This window comes from Manihot esculenta, chromosome 8 (assembly GCF_001659605.2).
Source record: "Manihot esculenta cultivar AM560-2 chromosome 8, M.esculenta_v8, whole genome shotgun sequence".
NCBI classification, from domain to species: Eukaryota; Viridiplantae; Streptophyta; class Magnoliopsida; order Malpighiales; family Euphorbiaceae; genus Manihot; species Manihot esculenta.
The window spans coordinates 2,079,997-2,100,135 of NC_035168.2; the positions used below are offsets into that span (position 1 = coordinate 2,079,997).

Below are 20,139 nucleotides of genomic sequence, written 5' to 3' on the forward strand. Positions count from 1 at the left end.
CATCAGTTAGAAAATCCTTGTTTTTGTTCTCTTCACTTGCATGCCTGAGGGAAAAGGGAGACTTAAAATGGATAAACCTTCAACAATCTCAATCTGGCATGAGAATTTCGATCGCCCTCTGGGCATGGCTGTAATTTAAGCTCGTCACTCCTTATTGCTCAGTTCTCTAGCCATTTTTGGGTCCCTCTTGGCTCCTCAGCTACTCCTTTTATGGGTCCTTGTTCTATGGCTATCGTCTCTTGCTCTGTTGCTTTCTTGGTATTGTGAGCTTTTAGGTATGTTTCTTGCTTTTTCAAGCGACACCCAAAACTTGCCGGCGTGCAATGTTTTTGAGCAGCAAGAATCCACGTATTGACCAGCTTGAGTTGTGGGTTTGGTTGTGACTAGATTTTTAATTCTAGCTGTTTTCTTCTTTAGCCATAAACTAGTTTTTTTTTTTTTTTTTTTTTTTTTTTGAATAAGAGCCATAAACTAGTTTATCAGCCTATTGTGTATTGTACTTGACACCTATTAATTTTAATACAATTTTATCTAAAAAAACAATTGAAGACACTATATTATATTGAAAAACTATAAAAAACAAAATTATTATTAAGAATAATAATATAAAAACCGAGTATAACTCATTCAATGCATGAAAAGACAGACAAATCTTCTTGAATTATTCTTCAGAGCTTTATAAAACTCTTATCACTTCAAGTGCTATGGGGGAGGCCACAACTTTCGTGATTTATATCAAAGGACCTCAATAAATGAAAGGGATAAAAAATTTAAAAAAAAAAAAAAAACAACTGCGTCATCTACAGAGGCGAGGAAAAGACATACGGTGTGTCCATATTCAACGGTCAGCATTATGAAGTCTCCAAAATCAGAATAAAAATAAACGAGAAAATAAAAATAAAATACATAAAAAACAATGGCGCGTGAAGCGGGTTGCTAAAGTCATTCATGCATCATTCCACCATACAAAAAGCCGTCCATGAAACCCGAAAGAAATCTCAACCAGCCTCACAGGCCTACGTGCGAACGAGATATCGGGTTCCGGCGCGGACCCGAAAAGTAACAACCTATAATTTATTTTCTTTTTGATCTCTTTAATATTTAAAAGAAATTCACGGAATATTACGATTGCGCCATCGAATAAAACCCGCACGGTTTGCACCGCTTTCGTTCTCTCTCCGACAAAGGAATTCTAGAGCGAGAGGGGAAAAAAAACAAAACAAAATTCTGGTCTGGAGAGAGAAAGGAGAAAAGAAAAAAAGAAAACTAAACCAACCAAGTTCAGCTCACCTCTACCAGGCTCCAAAACATGGCCGTATTTAGGGTTCTTACGCTTCTTTGAGCTCAAGAATTCTCAACTGAAGATCTCCATGGAAATGCCCGGTCGAAGACCCAATTACACGCTTCTTAGCCAGTATCCCGACGAAAATCTGGCGGCTGCGCCACCACCGCCGTACTACGACTCGTCTATCTCTAGTGATTCTAAGAGCAGCAAACTAAAGCCAGATAGAAGCTTCGATTGGGATTCTAGCGGGGATCACAAAGTAAATCAGCAAGGGAATAGTAATAGGATTGGTAATATGAACTTGTTCTCGTCGATCGGTTTGCAAAGGCAATCGAGCGGGAGTAGTTTCGGTGAGAGTTCGTTGTCCGGAGAGTATTGTGCCCCGACGCTGTCAACGGCTGGGGGGAATGAGATTGAGGCATATGGATACATGCACGAGGATGGGAATTTGATGAGAGGGAGAGCAGTTGATGCGGCAGTGATTCCGGGTATGGGTACTGGATCATCTGTGAAAAGCTGGGCGCAGCAGACGGAGGAGAGTTACCAGTTGCAGTTGGCGTTGGCATTGAGGTTGTCGTCCGAGGCGACTTGTGCCGATGATCCGAACTTTTTGGATCCGATGCCGGATGAGTCCGGGTTGCGGTCGACTAGCTCCAACTCGCCTGAGGCCCTGTCTCATCGTTTTTGGGTAGGAGTTCTATGCTTATCTATCATTTGTGATATTACTTGCGTTTTGGTTCGCGCTTGTGGGGATGTAGGAATTTATTTGCTGTTGCATGTATGCTTTTGTGATTTAGGTTGCAAAGTTATTGGAAAAATGTTTCAGTGAAAATGTTAATATTTTTTAGTAGCTCTGCATGGACTCCTGAGTTGTAGATATTTAAGCTGATTGGTTAATGAAGTTAGTGGAATTTAAGCCTGTCCAGTTACTAGTGAAATAAACCCGGATATGCGTTAATTGTAAGTAGAGAATGATCAGTTTACTAGATGGATATTAGTATTTTTGTTCTAATCTAAAAGATGCATCTTCACTCGTTGTGATTAAAAATGCTCAAATTTTCATCCTGGGACACGAAGTTGTTAGTACTGGCATCTGGAGTTTATCACTAAATGATTTCAGATTTTGAATGTTTTCTGCTAGTTGGGATGAAAGATGAATGCATATGTAAAGAAGGTTGAGATTATTAGAATTGGTCATAAGCATGTAGAATGTGGCTAATTTGAGTTTGTTCAAGGATGACAATGATGATGGTAGTTTTACCTTGAAAGTTGATGGAAGGATGTTGACAAGAGAGCATTCTAATATCTAATTATCAAATTCAATGAAGTTTGAAATACTGTTTTATACTAAAAGCAATTCTAGTAGTTGGTCTTGAGCAAAAGATAGTAGTGGATGCCATGTGTGGTGTTGTTCGCAAAAACATTTTTTGTTTGATAGGAAGGTCCTGCAAGTTTAGGTGGCATTTTTTACTATAGAGTTGTTAATGCTATCCCATGTTTTTGAAATTTTGAATCGACAAAGTTGCCACTTATGGAACTAAATCAAAGTTACCTTTTATTTTTTTGGAAGTTTCGTGTCGACTCTCTCTAATATTATTTCCTTTTAATGGATTAATTAATCCTTATAAACTATCCTATTAATAACATATATCTTTTACAATTGGATGGACTAAATGAAAGAATATTAATCTCCCCATTCCAGTTGTGAGAGGATAGAATAATGGAACTTTATGATATATCTGATGTTTGGCATTGGGTTATCCTTTGGGGGAACTGAAAATAAGTGTAGATATGTCACTTTAAATTTATTTCAATGTTACAAGAAGATGATTTCACCATATATTGGTTGTTTTTAAGGCTTAATGCTAAAGAAAAACAAATCCATTACCTTTGTAAATTTGCAGTTATATTTACTACTTTTAATTTTTTTCTTTCAATTAAATAGGCAACCATTCAAATTTGTGTCAATTGTAGTCTAATTTGGAGGGCAAATGGTACATTGCTAACCATTATATAAATTTTACTGATAGAAAATTTCTGAAAAGCAAATTTAAGGGAGAGATGGATAGAGAGAGAAAACTTGATGAAAAAATTCATATTTTTCTACAACATATATGTATTATTTTATTTATTTATGTGAAAGAACCTAGATTCTCAGTTATAAAAGCCTATGATGTAGCTTGTTTTAGTTTTTCCATTTTTCAATTTTAATTTTAATCTAGTTGTACACAATGGAAATTTAAGGAAATTATGGAATTATATGAGTAAAAAAATGTTTAGAAACAATTTTTACATGAATTCAACTAAAAAGCTTGAATTTTGGAAAGGAAATCATAAAAGAAAATATTGTTGGTGGTAAGCAAAGAGAATATTCCCAAAATATAAAAGGTCAATTGATTTGATAAGAGGGCAACTTTGGTATTCATGTTATAGTACTTGTTATATTTGGATCAGGCCTAACTCACCCAAAAAAGATAGCTCAAAAGCTAGATCAAGTGGGAGGATTGTCTATGGCTCATATAAGGGGCACATTACCCCTTTCCACAACCGATGTGGAATTTAACACATCCCCTCAGGCCCAAAATTTTATTGGTGCTTGATATATTTATAGGAGGCCCAACATCGAACGGGAGGCTTTGATGCCATGTTAAATTTGGGTCAAGTCTAACTCACCCCAAAAGCTAGCTCAAGGGGGAAGGGGAGAATGCTTATGGCCCATATAAGGGACACGTTACCCCTTTCCACAACCGATGTGGGATTCAACAGTACTAATTAATCTTGCTCCGGCAATAAAAGCCATTTGAGTTTTATGTTATTATTATGTTTCATCATAATTAATGTGTTACATTGTGATAATTTTTTAGTGAAGTCTCAAGGTGAAAAATTGTTGATCATGTATGCATGAAAAGAGCCATTCTTCCTTCGCATTCTTTTCTCTCTCTCTCTCTTTTTTTATTTTTTTTTTCACTGAATACCTGGAATCCTTACTTTAATAGACTACTGGCACCCATCCTTTACTCATCCTGTGCTTTTTATTGGTAAACTTGTGGAAATGATTGCTTAGCTGGATCAATCAATGCCTCTCTTATGCTCTTGTTACAAGCAATGTGGAGGGGAGAAGGAACTTCCTCCATCACATTATAATCATACCAACATTGGCACTTATCATGTTATATCTCAAGGCGCGGGGGTGGGGGTGGGGTGGGGGGGGGGGAGTGGGTGGGTTTGCTCTCTTTAGATTTCTGCTTCTTTGATCCACTTTTATGATAATGAGTTAACAACACGCGTTTCATGTGCATGAACAAAGGTGCACCACTATTGACCTGCAAGTGACAGGTAATGTGGGTTCAAATTGTCATCCAGTACCAGCATTGGTTAGTTTAATAGAGTATGCAGATGCTACAATATGTCCTAGTGTATTAATACCTAATGTATCAGTCTGCTGAGCGTAGGGAATGGAAAGCTCAAATATACCAAGTCCTTTCTCACTCTGTATTTGGTTCTTTCTATTTCTAAATTTAATAAGGTACATACAGTAAATGTTGTTTTCTTCGTTGCTTATTGTTTTTTTTGGTAGCAAATGCCCCTCATTAATTTTGTTGTGCATTAGGTGAATGGTTGCTTATCCTACTTTGACAAAATTCCTGATGGATTTTACCAAATTCATGGAATGGATCCATATGTGTGGACTGTATGCATTGATTTGCAAGAGAATGGTCGTATTCCATCTATTGAGTTGCTAAAGTCTGTTGATCCTAGTGTTGATTCTTCGTTGGAAGTGGTTTTAGTTGATCGACGTAGTGATCCAAGCTTGAAGGAACTCCAAAATAGGGTCCACAGCATTTCTTGCAGCTGTATAACTACGAAAGAGGTAGTTGATCAGCTGGCAAAGCTTGTCAGCAATCGCATGGGGTGTGTTCTGCTCCTTATTTAAGCAAAAATCTTAGTGTTAGTCTTTTCTATGTATTTTGTTAATGTTAATGAAATTTCTTTTGCTGTTATTAGGGGTTTAACCAACATGGCAGAAGATGATCTCGTTTCCAATTGGAGAGATTGCAGTAATGATCTAAAAGATTGCTTGGGATCTGTTGTGGTTCCTATAGGAAGCCTATCTGTTGGCCTCTGCAGACATCGAGCATTATTATTCAAGGTAAGATCTCAATACTATATGGTTCTTATTTCATATATTGAATTTCACATGCAACTTTCAAGGAGTTCCAATCTTTTATAATTCATAAGTATAATGAAAGCTTTCTTTACATATTCTTGATATTCCATTTGTTATGGTGTTAACTTCTCTGTGGAAGAGAAAAGGAGTAACAATCACTTACACGTAACCTGTGCAGGTGCTTGCTGACACAATTGATTTGCCATGTCGAATTGCAAGAGGCTGCAAATACTGTAAAAGAGATGATGCTTCCTCTTGTCTTGTGAGGTTTGGGCTGGAGAGGTATTATTCTCGGTCGTCTTGGTCTTTTCATATCTATACCTACATTAGGCTATTGCCTGATGAATGTTCATTTCTTTTTATGTGTGAAATGTAGCTATTTTACTAGGCTCGATCAAAAGTATTGACATCCTCTATATGTTGCAGAATTTTTTTCTACTTTGTTTTCTTCGGATAGTTCAGCAGACCAGATATCCCTAGGAGTTAAAAAAAATTACTTGCAATATCTGTTGAATTTAATATCACTGGCATCTTTGAGTCATGGAGCATCATGTTGTAGTTTGTCATTCGAGCTGAATATGTCTCAAACTTGTATCAAGTTATATTGCTTAGAACATGGGAGAAAATCATTTAAAAAATATTTTTTAGGTAAATACAACTGCAATTTAAAAACTTGGTAGTTTTTTTACAAATTGTGAAAGATGAACGCAGGTTCTCTTTATTAACATATGCTGGGTTCCAGGGGTATGTGCCCGCTGTGGTTTTGTTTCTCATCATTTCCTCTTTCTCCTCTGAACTGCATTAGTTTAGTATATTCTAGTTTGTTGTGATGGTTTAGAAATATTTGTAGTATAGATTTATTTTTTGTTCTCATGCAGCAATGTTTAATTATCTTGTCTCAATTTGTGTACATTTCTCCATTTCAGGGAGTATCTAGTTGATTTGGTAGGGAAGCCAGGTTGTTTATGCGAGCCTGATTCATTGCTCAATGGTCCTGCTTCCATCTCAATCTCTTCACCGTTGTGCTTTCCCCGAATGAAATCAGCTGAACCTATCATTGATTTCAGGACTTTGGCCAAACAATACTTCTCTGATTGTCAATCTCTCAATATTGTATTTGATGATGCCTCAGCAGGTAATGCTAAAAAATCATTTGTATAAAATTATCAAATCCTTATTGCTGTGACTTGTCTTTGGAGAGTGGATATTATCATTTTTAGCTTCTAGATGCATTTTTTTACAGGCTGCATTTCTCATAGGGTTGACTGTCATTCATCTTAGCAATTGTTTATATTATATGCCTGCCTTTATGGCTAAGTCTCAATTTATTGCATGAAGTGATTATTTGTGTAAGAATTCTTCTACTTGTGACACTTTAGATGGTTGAACTCTTGTGATTCAACATTAAATGAAATTGGATGGTTATCTTGTACTTGAACATGTGATATTGATTTATTATTTATACATTTGTTAAGGGCAATTTTCATCCTGCACCGGTCCCCTCTGGTTGTAATACTTCTCAAAATTCTTTTCTTACATCTGTCTGATTATATAATTTCTTTAGAAAAGTGTAACATGCTTATTTTGAAGTTTGTGCTCTCCTGTCTGTTTAAAATTGGGATGAAAAGTTGAGGCTGCAACTAATTAAAAAAAGAGTTAATAGCAAAAACAAGCATGTACTTTTAATTTTGTTGCAATTACACCTCGTACTTTTTTTTTTGCCAATTGAAACCTGACATTTTAAAATTGTTCTAATTGTACCATGTCGTTACTTATGCCGTTAAAAACTAACGAAATTGTCACGTTAGTATGCTACGTCAATAAATTTCAGGGTAAAATTGATAATAATTTAAGAGTTTAGGGTAAAATTGCAATAAAACTAAAAGTATAGGATTTTTTTGGCAAATTATTTATTTTATTAATTTTTTTTGAAATCCACTCTAAATATTAGTATAATTTAGAAAAAAAATAATGGATTAGTATTATATTTGAGAGTTAAAAAAATAATTAAAAAAAAATTCTAAAAAATTATTTTATTATTTTTAATATTTTCAAACTGAATCATGTTAAATATTATTTTAAATTATTTTTTAATATTTCATAACTAATGTATTTAATAAGGTTATTTTCTTAATGATAGTTTTAAAAGTAATGTTAAATAGTAAGTATATTAGACAGATCGAAGAAAAATCAGTTGATAATGATTTTAGTCAAAATAAGATCAAGGCAGATTATTATTATTATAAAATTATTGATAAAAATTAAAAAAAAAATTAAATAATGATAATAATAATTTTTAAATATATTTAATAGTAAAAAGAGTAACTTGATAATTTTGTAAGTCTCCAACTATACAAGTAATGATAGGGTGCATTTGGTCGGATATTAAAATAACAAAGTTTAATTGGCAAAAAATAAAAGTATATGGTGGAATTTCAACAAAAGTAAAGTATAGGGTTTTTTTGACGATTAATTTTAAATTTTGCTGATGTGGCATGGTGACGTGGCAAGTGATATGTCAATTCTGTCAGTTTTTTAACAGCACAAATAACGGCAGGTACAATTGGAATAACTTTAAAAAGTCAGGTTTTAATTGGCAAAAAAAAATATACAGGGTGTAATTGCTACAAAATCAAATGTACAGGCTTTTTTGGCCATAAACTCTTAAAAAAATGTTACTTTAGTTGATACGTTTGGACAAGTTAAGTCTGCTTATTTAGAGGTTCACATTCTCCTGTCTGTATAAAATTGGGATGGGAAGTTGAGTCTGCTGCTAGTAAAAAAAAAATTGCAGTACATTTCAACGTTGTTCAAGTTGATAGAGAAAATTCCAAGCTGAGAAATGCAATTTTAGTTCCCCCCTCACTTTGTTGATGTCCATTCCTTGTTGGATATATCTGTCTGGTCTAGTAGATCTGTGTTTTTGATATGAATCTGGTTTATAATGTTCCTTGTGTACTGTTGTTGTTGTTATTCCAGCTACTGTTCTTGATGAAGCTGCTCCTGGATTCTCTATGTATCCTAAGAAAATTGAGAGGATGGATGCAGAGAGAAATGACCCTGTGCAAATCACAACGAACAGCAGTGAGATTTCTCAGTTACCTCTGCCAATGAAAGTTGCTCGAACAAGTGCCCAAGATAGAAATGCTCAAAATTTTAAATCATATAATCCTTCACAGAATATTGAGCAAGCAACAAATTTGATGAAAGATCCCATCCACTTAAAGCATATACCAACTAGGGGGCACAGAGATGTGCAACCACTTCTGTCATTGTCTGATCAGAAAGTGGATACTAGTAAAAATTCAAGGTTTTCTGAAGGTTTTCAACTAGTTTCTAGCAAAACAAGTAATGAGCTTTCACTTGGTGATGTGGAGGATTTGGACATCCCATGGGGTGATCTTATTTTGAAAGAAAGAATTGGGGCAGGTATTTCCCCTTCATACTTGTTGCCACATCTTGGAGTGGAAATATAACATTAATTGCAGAGAGACCTTCTCTCTATTTTTCAGCCAAATGTTTCTTTGGAAGCTGTGCCACTGCACTGAAATTTGTGTTATCTGTTTTCAGGTTCTTTTGGAACTGTTCACCGTGCTGATTGGCATGGCTCGGTAAGTTCTATATGTGTATATATTTCTGTTTCCATAAATAAATGATGAAGAAAGGTTAAAGCATTCTAAATTGTCAATGTGACATGGTTCAGTGGGAGTTGTACTATTTCTGTCTGTGAACATCTATACACATTTGGAAGTGGAACTTATTTAAGCAGTTGGTTTACTTGAGTATTCAATTCAGTGGCTTCTAAAGGAATATGGAAATTTAAACTTTTGTAGCTTTGGCATGATTATCCATAATTGATGGCTCATGCCAGAATACAAAGTGGTTTTAGTTTTGGTCAAATTAATGTCGAAATGAATATTAATACCTTGATGATGCTGGAAAGAAAGTTTAAATACTAAGTTTATTATTTTCCTGCAACTTTCTTCACCATATTGACTATAGTGATGTGATGTTATGCTACTTACTGTTCAGATTCAGATAATTCTGTGGAACCTGAATTCTATTGTTCACACTGAAAGTTATGCATCAACACTATGCTATGTAATCAATCATGCATTTAGATAGTTGTATTTTTTATAGGAGTTACCCCTTTTAGTGAGAAGAATATTTTCTCTTCATAACGTCATGCAGTCATATGCATATGTCTATATTTATATTTTTGTTTCAAGTTGAAGTTTAATGTATAGTTCTGCTTTTCCTTTAAATCATTTTTCTTAAAGTGTGTTCGGAACTTTCTTTTTTTTGGTTTTCTAAGTCTTGCTTCCAATAACCTTAACTTTAGCATTGAAGTATACCGTGTTTAATATTAGATTTGTTGTTATTATATTTCCTCCTCTTTCTTCTGTTTCTTCATGTATACTATGTATTTTTTTGAAAATATGGTTATTTACAGGATGTTGCTGTGAAAATTCTCATGGAACAAGACTTTCATGCTGAACGGTTCAAGGAATTTTTGAGGGAGGTATGTATTGGCCAGAAGTCTGAGATACCTCTGCTTGATTTTGTCTTTATTTGTTTATCTTTATGCCCATCATTTGTTAGGTTGCAATAATGAAGCGCCTACGACATCCAAACATAGTTCTTTTCATGGGTGCGGTTACTAAGCCACCAAACTTGTCCATAGTAACGGAATATTTATCAAGGTTCTTCATTTTCCGATTGGAAATTTCCCTACTTCCTCAATTTCTTTTATGATGCATAATGTGTGGGAAGTATTTGTGTACTTGTTTTAGAAATATTTCTCCTCATCCTTGTATGCATGTATTTATTTCCTTAAAAAGTTAAAGAAATTGGATTCTTGGGTTTTCACTGCAGAGGTAGCTTGTATAGGCTCTTGCACAAGTCTGGTGCAAGAGAGGTGCTGGATGAAAGGCGTAGATTGAATATGGCTTATGATGTGGTAATGCATTTGAAAACTTACATTTTTTTAAAATAAAATTTCCAATTTCTTTTGTTTTTGGATTGTTGTTGGCTAAAATCATGATTTTATGATGGGGCTAATTTGGTTGCTATTGTTTTTCTCAGGCAAAGGGTATGAATTATCTTCACAAACGCAATCCTCCAATTGTTCATAGAGATTTAAAATCACCAAATCTATTGGTTGACAAAAAATATACAGTGAAGGTAGGACTAAGTATTCATATTTGCCAATATGTTACTATTGCCAGTTAATCGGTGGGTGAACTAGGAATGTTAGTTTACACCATTCTTCTATAGTCATGAATTTCATTTGTTGTAAATAAAGTTGCTAAGGTGCTAAATTGGAACTATTTTTGACAGAAAGAATTAATCTGGTAGATGCTTGTGAATGCTATTGTTGTCTAATGTGTAATTTTACTTGACTGCTAGGTGGCTTTGCCCAATCATAGCTGAGCTGTTCATTTTAATTGGTTTAGTGTGTGTATACAGTTACATTGGCCATGTTCTATGGAAGATTGACTGTTCCTGGTTGAATCTGTTTAATGGGGTTTTATCATTATACCTTGATAAATTGTTGGAATGTATAGTTCTGTTGTGTCATTTGCTAACAAATTTTATGAAGAGAAATTTCATTAGCATCCATTTGGAACACCAGCACTGTGCAAGCTGGTGTATGTGGCTAGGAAGAGCAATGGTGTATAGTATCCACAAAATTTGCCTACCCATTTTTGAATCTGGTTTAGTAACAGAGTTATCTGAACGCATCTTAGATCCTATATCAATCTGATCAACACTTTTCAGACTCCTCTGAAGTCTGAACCCATTAATTTTTTATAATTTTTTAGCTAGTAATACATTCTTTTAAAGAACTACATAGTCCTACCTGAATATTTATATCCCTTGTGTTATATAGTACTCCGGAAGTTGATTGATAATGCTATAAAATATATGATTTTTATTTACAAGTAATTTATTTATTCATATTTGGGAATGTTCAGGTAGTAGCTGTAGGATATACTAAACCCATAACTTTCAAAGCCTGTTTATGCATATCTAAAACTTCATGTAACCTGAATGGATAGGATCGCGTACTTAATATATATGAGCTGTTGCTTTCTCTTTATGTGGCTTCTAAGTGCTCTCTCTCACTCTTTCTGTTTCCTTTAACTTCACTGATTCACCCCCCTGCCTTGGGCAAACCTTTAATTTACTTCTAGTTTATTATAATTGGTTTCTCTCCAGTTGTTGTCACCTCACATTTCTATGCTCTATTCAGGTTTGTGATTTTGGGCTCTCTCGTCTGAAAGCAAACACATTTCTTTCATCAAAGTCAGCAGCAGGGACTGTAAGTGTTAAAATTAACAAGCTGAATGGGGCTTTGTTTTAAGGTGTTGGGCACTGTTTATTGCAATATGAGCTTAATAATATTCTCTTCTGCTTTATTAGCCTGAGTGGATGGCACCAGAAGTTCTACGTGATGAACCATCAAATGAAAAATCAGATGTATACAGTTTTGGTGTCATATTGTGGGAGCTTGCAACACTGCAACAACCCTGGAGCAATTTAAATCCTGCACAGGTTTGTTTTCTGAAATTGCATGATTGCAGTAGAATTATGGAACAAAAACGGCTGAGGTTTTTTTCTCTGTGGACACTTGTACCGGGAAAATTTTACAAATCCATGTTTAGGAAATTGTTGAACGAGAATTGTGCCACTCTGATAGTAGGCAGGTTGAAATAATAAAAAGTTGTCTTCTGTTTGAGGTGACTTCAATTCACAGGACTCACGCAAAAGCTTATGCCTTCTTGAGGAGGACTGGTATATATAATTATTGTTTTATGCAAACTGTTACATAAATATCCTGTTAAAAAATTGGTGACCTCTGTCTTTTGTTCTTTGTTTTGATTGGGTTTCATGTTTGTCATAAATGGTTCCAAATTCTAGCATTTTTTTCAACTACTATCAATGGACTGGTTGCTAAAACAGAGTCAGTTTTGCCCTTTGAGACTTATTTTCATAGTTGGAAGGTGAATGTTTAGAAGTTGCAACTACGCCTGTATGCTTTATGGTGCTCATTAAGTTGCTGGAAGACAACAATGCGTATACGTGTATATATATGTATATATAGCATTCAATAAGACTTCCATGGGATTATTCTGGCCGTCATTACATATGTCAGCACTTCGAGCCTTCCACAATTTCATCCTTTAATATTGTTATAATTTTTCAATCATAAGTGCTTACTTATTTGCACCTACAATTGTGCTAGGTTGTGGCAGCTGTTGGATTTAAGGGCAAGAGACTTGAAATTCCCCGAGATTTAAATCCTCAAGTTGCTACCATAATTGAGGCTTGCTGGGCAAAGTTAGTTTAAATTTTTTTAAGAAAAAAATTATATAACATGTTGCATACACTTAGCTTCTCTCACTACATTTTTTTTTTAAATTCCGAGTGGCTTTGATGCAGTGAGCCTTGGAAACGGCCTTCCTTTGCAACTATTATGGAATCTTTGAGAGCATTGATTAAACCTCCTACGCCTCCAACTGGTCACGCGGAAATGCCATTACTTACCTGAAGTCCTGAATAATGTTGAACACTAGTGAAGTCTTCTTTTGTGCACATATTACATCACACGCATTCTTTTGACAATTGATAACTGGCAGGGATAATCTATTTAGATACTCTCAGGTTTGTTTTTCTAATTTCTTCAACTTTGATTTACCTAGACTTGTTGCTGACCTGCACAGAAGTAATGTTATTTTTATTGGTAGAGATGCTCGTCAAATTGTAGGAAATGAATAGCAGTTTAAATTTAGAGCGTTAGCAGTGTACAAAGCACACCCATGTATCCGCTCTTTTAAGTTCTTCAGTGCATATTTGCTTTCACAAATCAAATATCTACATATGTTTGGCTCAGTTTCTTCTTCATATTGAGTTGATTTGCTTGAAATTCTGATACAATTTTTTATGCTTTTTCATTGCAGAATCCTTGTTGTACATGTCTGTTCTTGCTAATTGAGAATTCTAATTTTTAGCACAACCTAAGGAACTGCACCAATATTTGCATTATCCTTCCTCTGCTGCCAACAAATATTGTTGTCTGTGATGGGAAAGTTGTACTAAAGTTGCCTCTCATAATTTTGTATGTAATTTGTAACTGGAATTAGCTTAATGAGAAGCAGCTTCCTGGCATTGTTGTGTGTTCCGCAAGAACTGATTGTGCAACTCACTTATTAGAAGTATCGAGATGCTGATCAGATTGATTCTTTATCCCTTTATGCACACATTAAAACAGGATCTGCCATAGAGGAAGGCAAAGCTCAAATCTATTTTGCGGGTAAAACATTGAATTGCCGTTGCAGTAGAAAGATTTCTTGGAAAGCAATTCACCATGAAAAGTTACTGCCCATTTTAGTGATTAGCTTGATGAGTTGTTTATGATCGAATTCAGTTGCTTCTTTTAATTTATTCTCGAGAGAATTTCTTGCTGCGAAATTCTAATGGTGAGAGGGTGAGAGTTGCTTGGAGATGTGAGGCGTTAAATAGAATATGAAAAATAAATAAATAAATAAACAGCATAAACTCGAGAATGAAAAAAGATCGCAGGTTTTTCCCCTTCTCAACATATTTCGTAGCGTTTCAAGAGTTTTAAGTCCTGTATTTTCTTCTTTTTCCCTTGTGTTTTAGCTCTCGCCCGTCTCCTGGGAAACCTTGTTGCTTCCTCCTTGACATAGACGCCTGTTGGTCGACCTCATATATGGCCATTATTCTTGAAGTTCTGTTTGAAAAAATTTTAAGGTAATGTTTTGAAAGTTTTTAAAATGTCAAAGTATTTGTTTTTCCATTTCAAAAAAAAAATATTTGTTTTTAGCTCGCTAAAACTTATAAATACTTTTAAAAATTTTATTGTACTGTCCAAACTTAATGTTAGTTTAGCTGATTAACTAAGGTTTTTCGTTTCATTTCGGTAAAAACTTGCTGAAACTGAATTCATACTATAAAATAATAGTAGATCTTTATGAAGCTATATGCATTTATATTATGGGTTGATATACTTCCAAGGACTTTGGTCCGCCTTATGTAACATCTGATGTGAACATTAGGCTATAATGTCATAGGAAAAAAAAGGTCCATATACTATAGTCTATGGTACTGTGCTAGGGATCAGGATCGGTCCTCTAGGGGTTCTCGATTTCGATTTTGCTTTCAATTCAGATCCAAGTTTGATGAAATTTCAGGATGGTCTCAAATCCTTACTCTATTTTTTTTAATTCGTTTAGATTTGAAAAGGGAAATTATTAGGTTCAATCCTATTTTGTTATTAATTTGAATTCATGTAAATAGATCTGATTGTAATTTCAAATAGGCAGGTCCATGAAAGCATTACTAATTAAAATTAAAAAAATTATTATTTAATTTCTTTATTATATAAAATTTATTAGTTAATTTTTTTTATTTTAAAAAATATATTAAAATATTTTTATTTAAAAAAAATCTACTAATTAATTATTCTATTAATTTTATCCACTAAATATTATAAAAAAATTTAAAATATTTATAATATGAAAATATTAATTATTAAAATTTTTAAAAATTAAAAATTTAATTAATAAATATTTTAAAATTATAAAAATTAAATAATAAAATTTTTAATAGTTAAAATTAACTGAAAAATTAATTAATAATTTTTTTTAAATGAATGAGTTTATCTCGACTAAAATTATTGTAATGGTGTTCAAGGAGAAAAAAAATACAATTTGTTGATATTATAAAATAAAAATAAATGTAGAAGTATATATATATTATTTTAAAAATAAAAGTATGTGTTATATGTTGTACAAAATAGTGGATTTTGCAATTAGCTATCAGCATGAAAGAAATAATGATTATTGATATGTCATTACTCCAATGCAAATTGTCTGCGAATTGTCTAGAAGGATTGTGAGGCTATAATCTTCCAACGCGACTCAGATTAAAATTTAATTGGCCCGTGAATTAGCTTAGCCACCAAGTATTTGGACCAGCATAGTCTATTTTCAACTTAAAAACAGTATTTTTCTTCAACAGCCAATAAGAGAATTGAACTGACCCAGGGAATCAAACCACCTGAAAATATCTACTCCATGTGTGCCCACTTGTCTCCCCTTTCGCAACTCACAGACCATTCTCTTTTTAATTTTAATTTTAATTTATTATTATTTTTTTAATATACAAACCATTCTCTCATTCAACTCAACGGGCGTAACTGCAAGGAAATTACCTAACTTTTAGCTCGGGTCGCCTCTCCCTCTCTCGGTAACGCTAGCTGTGAACCCCACCAGGCTTGGCAGGATTATGGCTGTGACTGAGGAAGAAGAACCCAACTTTCACCGCCTCTCTTGAGATTTTTTTTCAAACAGTTTGTCGGCGAAACCTTTAAAAACCCCCAATATAAACACTTTCCTCCTCACATTTCTCACCTACTACGCCATACCTTGTGTTTCCTTTTCCCTCTAGGAACCTAAACGAAACAAGTACCCCATTGATCCTTGAAACTAGACAAATGGAGCCAGATGAGGAAAAATCCCCAAAATCGTCTAGTAAACCTTCCGATTCATCTTCTACACCGGAACCGGAGAAGAAACCGTCCTTGTCACAGCCATTGATTGGTTCTCGAATGTTCCCTCCGGGGTCATTGAGTATGGAGGATTTGAGCTACTCTGATTCTCCTTTGCCTGCATCAGTCGCTTCTCCTTTAACGGAATTCGGAGCATTCTCTGCCACAAATGAATCAGTTTATTCTCCTTTGGAGATGTATGAATTCGGAGCAAATCCTATATCTGAAAGAGTTCCTACAGGAAAATCTAGTGCAGTAGATACAGGTGATTACGCGGAGGAGAACGTTGGGGTGCCTCATCCTCTTGCGAGCTTACAGGAGATTCCGATACCGCCGTTTCTCTCGAAAACTTATGATCTGGTGTGTGATCGGTCGCTGGACCCGATAATCTCGTGGGGAACCACAGGGGAGAGCTTTGTGGTGTGGGACCCTGTGGAGTTCGCTAGGGTCATACTGCCTCGGAATTTCAAGCACAACAATTTCTCCAGTTTTGTTCGGCAACTTAATACTTATGTGGGTATTGCATTACCACAACAGCCACCATTGCCTGCTGTTTTCTTTCCTTGCTGATTATTTGTTCATTCTCATGTATTCTTTAATAGTCTTTTCCTTCTTTAGATTTTTTTTTTTGAAACTGATGCTTAATTTGTAATCGGATCTGACATTTGTTCATACTTGTAGATGTAGCTGAATTTGCAAAATAGTACGCAAAACGTGGGACTACTTTGGAATTTTGTACATTCTGTATAGGTTAATTTTTGTAAATGTACTTGTAATTGTGGTGGATTCATTTGTATCCGGTTGAATTGTAACGTTTATTGGAGTTACCTTTAGAATTGTAATGTTGAGGCAGAGTCACCTATGGGTTAGGCTTGTCTGCTCTTTTATAGATGAACATGGTAGTTTTAAGAGAACCATAAAGGTTCTACCTTCAGGTGATAGTTATATCTGAGGTTTTGATCTTCATACTGCCAACGAAAGGACATCCTTCCCCTCTGAGCGCGCATTGGAGCGGGGAGTTGCATCTTGTCCAGGTAGAATTTAAGGTTCTGGTGGAGCATATTTTATCAGTGTCAGTTTGTCAAAACTCTTCAATTTCTGCTTGTTATGAAAATCCTTTTCTCTGACATCTAAATAACGTTCTGCATGAAAGTGACAGCTTCAGGTTTTCTTTCGTAAAGCACAAAATATTTGAATAAAATGTATCTATATATATATATATTTTTTTTTCCTTCTGTTTCTTCCCTATTCATTCTTGAAGAACTTTGGATAATGTATTCAGGGGTTCCGCAAGATTGATAGTGATAAGTGGGAATTTGCCAATGAAGCTTTCCGGCGAGGTGAGAGACACTTGTTGAAGAATATCCAGAGGCGCAAGTCACCCCAATCCCAGCAGGTTGGTAGCCATAATGGGCCTTTTACTGAAGCTGGAAAGTCAGAACTGGAAAGTGAGATAGAAAGATTGAGGAAAGAGAGGAGTATGATGATGCAAGAGGTTGTAGAACTGCAGCAGGAGCAGCATGGAGTTGTTCATCATGTGCAAGCAGTGCATCAAAGGCTTCAGGGAGCAGAGCAGAGGCAGAAGCAGATGATTTCATTCTTGGCAAAGTTGTTTCAGAATCCAGAATTCTTGGCCCGCCTTAGGCAAAAGAAGAAACAGGGAGATGTTGGTTTATCAAGGATAAAGAGGAAGTTTGTCAAGCACCAGCAACGTGAACCAGGTCAATCTGAATCACCTGCGGAAGGGCATATTGTGAAGTACAGACCTGAGTGGACAAACCTCTCATCATCCACTCTAGTCCCAGATGTAAGCCCTGCTCCTGTTGAACAAACCTGTGATTACATCTTCCAAGAAATGGTAGAAATGGGTAAAGATGCTGAAGGCATGGCTTTTCAACTTGAGAATGTTCCACCCAATGAGTCTGCCATATCAGATGAACTAGCATTAGCACAAGGATATATCAAAACTCTAGAGCAGTTTCAAGAAGGCGAATCAAACTTGGGGAGTGAAGATCTGCAGATTAAAGGAAAGAATGTTATCAGTCCAGAACAAAAAGTTCCTCCTGAATATCTTGTTTCTTTCCCTGAGGACTTGGCAACAGAGAAGAATTTTCCAGAATTTTCATCTAGTGGGATTGAAAGACAGGAGGATGTATGGACCATGGGATTTGACAACCAAGCTGGTATGTCTAGTTCTAGTCAAGAGTTATGGGGTAATCTTGTCAACTATGATGTGCCAGAGTTAGGATCAACTGGTGGTTTCTCGGATATCTGGGATTTAGGTTCTATACAAGTGGCAGGAAGTTCAGGTGTTCAGAACTGGCAGGCTGATGAACATCCTGTTAATGAGCCTGACAGTCATGCTAGCCAGCCAGGAGATGATAAATCAAAGAATATAGATCCATAGGGTTCATTAGCATCAGCACATGGTGCCCTAGTGGATTTTTTTTGTCATTTAGGCAGAGGGTGTATCAGTTGAACATTACATGCTATTATTTGATTGAATACCAGCTCTCATTCTTTCTTGATTTTCAAATTTCATCTTTCTAAGCTTATTGGCTTTATTTATCACCCTGTTTTTATGCATCCACATTATGTGATTGAGTTGGATGATGTTAATAGCATTTTATATTTCCAGTTCTTTCTAACAGAGATTTTTTTGAGTTATAAACTTTGCAGATGCAGCTATTGAGATGGAAATATCTTACTCCTGTTGGGTTGATGCTGTATTCTAGATGTCCTGCATGAAACATCTGGTAAGTTCTGATGCTTACCCTTGTTCTGTGGTTTATTTCTTTTTAGTAATTGGCATGCATGACTGGGAATGGACTGTGATGTACATTGCCTTAGTGTTGAGTTGTTGCCTAGTGCATCTAAGGTCTACATGGCTGTTCTGTCTTGCAAACACCTTTTCTTTATATCATAGTCAGTTATGGATATGATCTTTACAGAGCCGGTCCAGGTGCCTGTATCCAAGTTTATAGCTTCTTTTAGAATGAGCCAGTAGGGTTGATGCTGTATTGAAGAGCATCAAAGCAGGCTTAGTCTTTTGAGATTTAATTATTATTAAGTGAATCTAAGGGAACACATCAACTTCTGGCTTCCTATACCAATAAATCATTTCCACTTCCTAGGCAGAGAGTCTTTTTCAGTGGATCTTGCATTAGAAAAAAGGGATGACAAAATCACAATAATGTAGCAGATTAGAATAGAGCGAGAAAGTACTTGGTGGCTGTTTAAGGCTGAACAAGACGTATTCTTAGTGTAAACCTGAAGTGCCAGAAATCTAGGACTTAAATTATGAAAGCCAATATACATTATAATGCTTTTTTAAAGGGTAAATATTCATTTTCCACCTAAAACTATAGATTGTCAGCACACATAACAATTATACCGTATTTGCAATACTTGCTACATATCATGTTCGCAAATAATTGTTCAAGCCCTAGGGGCATGTGTATATATATATATATTTGGCCAGTTGCTCTATATGTTTTCAACGCACAGAAAGTTGTGAAGTTCCAGTGCTGTTATGTAGTGTTGTGTGGTTAATGTCGAATATATTTACTTAATTGGCTTATTGCAGATGTGGAAGAATTATTGCTGTACAATTGACAAGCTTATGGTGCAGGACAAGTATTTCAGCATAAATTTATTTTTATTTAGCTTAGTTTCTTGATCCGCCACTCAGCCAACGCTGAAGCACAACAATTTGAGGCAATTACTAATTCAGTGGTGTTTTCCTTTGTTGTCTTCGTAATTATGTGTCGAAGATCTCCATGAGTTTACTGCTATGTATTGGTAGTTCGTTGTATAATGATCTGTGCCCATACATGCTTAGGGATCATTAACTATTTCAGCCATGTCAACTAGGTCTTTTGACAGAATTTTCTTCGTGTTCCCTCTTGTATTGGTTAGTTTTTGGGTTGCTAACACCCGAAGTAAGAGTAAGCTACATTTCTTATGTAGCATATGCATTCTGCTAAAATGGAAATTTGCTTACAGGTTCAGCTTCAATATTCATATAAATTGGTGAAATTGCTGATGTACAACTGTATATTTGAGGAAGCTTTTCCCTGTGCATCTTTCAAGTTTGTTTTACCCGGTTTG

The 20,139-nt window shown here is 35.2% G+C and overlaps 2 protein-coding genes across 6 annotated transcripts; both read left to right on the plus strand.

Moving 5' to 3' along the window:
* The first annotated feature begins 1,020 nt into the window (after positions 1-1,020).
* On the plus strand, positions 1,021-13,703 carry LOC110620754 (serine/threonine-protein kinase CTR1). 5 transcript variants are annotated; one of them, XR_006351606.1, is made up of 18 exons: positions 1,840-1,973; positions 4,593-4,621; positions 4,738-4,811; positions 4,896-5,197; positions 5,291-5,435; positions 5,632-5,735; positions 6,380-6,588; positions 8,433-8,882; positions 9,024-9,064; positions 9,907-9,975; positions 10,056-10,156; positions 10,329-10,413; positions 10,539-10,637; positions 11,710-11,778; positions 11,880-12,011; positions 12,703-12,797; positions 12,900-13,121; positions 13,418-13,703. XR_006351606.1 is itself a non-coding variant. In XM_043958786.1 (15 exons), the coding sequence occupies exons 1-15, from the start codon at positions 1,371-1,373 to the stop codon at positions 13,006-13,008; spliced, it is 2,613 nt and encodes an 870-aa protein (XP_043814721.1). In that variant the 5' UTR covers positions 1,030-1,370; the 3' UTR covers positions 13,009-13,321. The 5 variants fall into 5 exon arrangements, 1 of the variants encoding a protein (XP_043814721.1); XR_006351607.1 differs by lacking the exon at positions 4,593-4,621 and having other exon boundaries at positions 1,835-1,973; positions 4,724-4,811; XR_006351604.1 differs by lacking the exons at positions 4,593-4,621; positions 4,738-4,811 and having other exon boundaries at positions 1,032-1,973.
* Positions 13,704-15,652: 1,949 nt separating this feature from the next.
* LOC110620502 (heat stress transcription factor A-3) lies at positions 15,653-18,565 on the plus strand. Its single transcript, XM_021764271.2, has 2 exons — positions 15,653-16,542; positions 17,312-18,565. The coding sequence occupies exons 1-2, from the start codon at positions 15,976-15,978 to the stop codon at positions 18,434-18,436; spliced, it is 1,692 nt and encodes a 563-aa protein (XP_021619963.1). The 5' UTR covers positions 15,653-15,975; the 3' UTR covers positions 18,437-18,565.
* The last annotated feature ends 1,574 nt before the right edge of the window (positions 18,566-20,139 follow it).